This window comes from Atta cephalotes (genome assembly GCF_000143395.1).
Source record: "Atta cephalotes unplaced genomic scaffold scaffold00465, whole genome shotgun sequence".
NCBI classification, from domain to species: domain Eukaryota; kingdom Metazoa; phylum Arthropoda; class Insecta; order Hymenoptera; family Formicidae; genus Atta; species Atta cephalotes.
This window is the reverse complement of record NW_012130529.1, coordinates 1-2,252: the sequence shown is the minus strand read 5'-3', so window position 1 is coordinate 2,252 and position 2,252 is coordinate 1. Positions and strand designations below refer to the sequence as shown.

At 32.9% G+C, this 2,252-nt stretch overlaps 1 protein-coding gene across 1 annotated transcript; it reads left to right on the top strand.

The window, feature by feature from the left end:
* The first annotated feature begins 326 nt into the window (after nt 1-326).
* Nucleotides 327-1,727, top strand: LOC105625247 (basic phospholipase A2 homolog 1). The gene is made up of 4 exons (XM_012206588.1): nt 327-331; nt 1,055-1,213; nt 1,302-1,411; nt 1,561-1,727. Exons 1-4 carry the CDS (start codon nt 327-329, stop codon nt 1,725-1,727), a joined length of 441 nt encoding a protein of 146 aa, XP_012061978.1.
* Nucleotides 1,728-2,252: the final 525 nt, after the last annotated feature.

Below are 2,252 nucleotides of genomic sequence, written 5' to 3'. Positions count from 1 at the left end.
TTATCGATGAAAACTAAAGTTATCTTGGAATTTTATTTAAAAGTGTATATTTTATTCGTTTCAATAGTTATCGGACCGTGTGTTTCTGCCCAAATATAGACTCACTTTACTACCTTTTACGACCATTTACTTACTGTTAAAAGAGAAAAGGACAGTTTTCATCGATTTTTACAAGTATTAAAGTGATCTTGTCACTTTGTTTCATCCAAATTATCTTTATTTAAAAATAGCACGCAACATAAATTAACGTATCATTCCTCGCTTCTGACGTCTCGATTCCAACATGGCCGCCGCGACTAATCAGGAACCTTAAGTATAATCTTAAAATGTCGTAAGTCAATTCGAGGATTGTATTAGCATCTTAAGACATTATATTTAAGACAGTTTTAAAATAAAAACGGACTATCATCCTATGTTTAGCATTTCACGGTAGCTCCTTATGAACAGTTCTAGATGGAGAAGATTTAGAGAGATACTGTCCACACCATGTTATCCCTTTCACTGTGGGACGACTTCTACGCGAAACGATTCCAACCAGAAGGGAGGGAATAGGTGGGATGGGAATCGTTTCGCATGGAAGGCTTGCACCCCCAAGCAGGAGAAAGAGAGGTTGAAATAATTTCCTACTTTAAACAAAAATTATATTATATATAGGAAATTAATATTTTCAAAGACAATTTTTGATTTTAGAGCAGGAAATCTGTTTCCTTGATCTTGACAATACATGTCAAGGTCAAGATCATCCAAGGTGGATCCATTGTTTTCAATATTTACTAATTATAAATTATAGGAGAAACGAAAATGTGACGTTATTTCTTAAACTTTTTTATAACTTTTTACCGAACAGTGACCGCCATCCAAAACCTGTTGGAGGATACTTAGGATCATGACCTTGACAACATATGTCAAAGTTAAGGTCATTGGAGGTGGCTCCTCTTTTGTATATATTTACCTGTTTTTTTAACTTTTTTAAAAAATAACTTTTGGTAAAGCTTAAAGATGTCTTTAAAAAGATATGCATGTTATCTAAGCTGACATAACTATGCCATTTCAGAACAAAGAAGAATATGGGCCATACTAGATTCAAAAGAGGAGTAATACATCTTTACAATATGGTAGTATGCGCTACGGGATGTAATCCTTTGGCTTACAAAGGATATGGTTGTTACTGTGGATTCTTGGGATCCGGTTATGTCATCGATGGAATCGACCAGTACGTTATTTATATCTGTAGGGAAGCAAATCACATCATTTACAACTACGAGTTTTTCTTCACAAGAAATAAATTAAATGTGTTCCAGATGCTGCAAGATGCATGACTGGTGTTACGACGCTACGGAATGTCCTATATTCTCGGAATACTTTGTACCATATTACTGGAGATGTTATCATGGTTATAAACCTGTTTGTGGTTTGTTTATTGATTATTATTCATTTAATTTTTTCCTTATGCCAATATAACGTCTTTTCTATAAATTAAACTTGACTTATTTATTTATGCTATACGTAAATAAGGTGATATAATGAAATATAAAACAATTCGTAAAATCTTTGTTACAGCGGTTAAGCATGGCAGTTGGGACAGATCAGGAGCTTGTGCTCAACGTTTATGCGAATGCGATCGTTTGTTAGCTGAATGTTTGAAGAGATATCCTTGCCCTACTACCAAAGCAGTTTGTACTTCGTCACCATGGAGACTCGTACAAAATCTTTTCATGATTACATAAACGTATTTTATAATAAGAGTAACTTATAAACGTATTTTTTTTAAATAGCACAAATTATGTTTAGAAACACAAAAAATTCGCTTTATTTTGTAAGATTTGACTTTCGAGAAATGACTCGCAATATCTAAAATTCATGACTTATACATATCATGTTAAAAAATTATATTTTTACTCATACAGCACATTTTCTTAAGACCTAGAATGTTCTCTGGAAGTTTTTAGAACGTCCTTTGGAAGTATATTGTATGAGTAAAGGCCGAAAATTCGAATACCAAAGAAAGTATTGATTATTCTTACAAATTACACATCTTTAGAGATACGTAAGAGGTCACGCTACAAACAACAATGATTATTATATTATAGTATCTTGTTTATTTTTTTCGTTCTCTCTACCGTTACTTAAATTTGTTCTACTAAGGTAATAGATTTAGAATATATAAGAATAAAAGAATTTTGTGTGTGTGTGTGTGTGTGTGTGTGTGTGTGTGTGTGTGTGTGTGTGTGTGTGTGTGTGTGTGTGTGTGT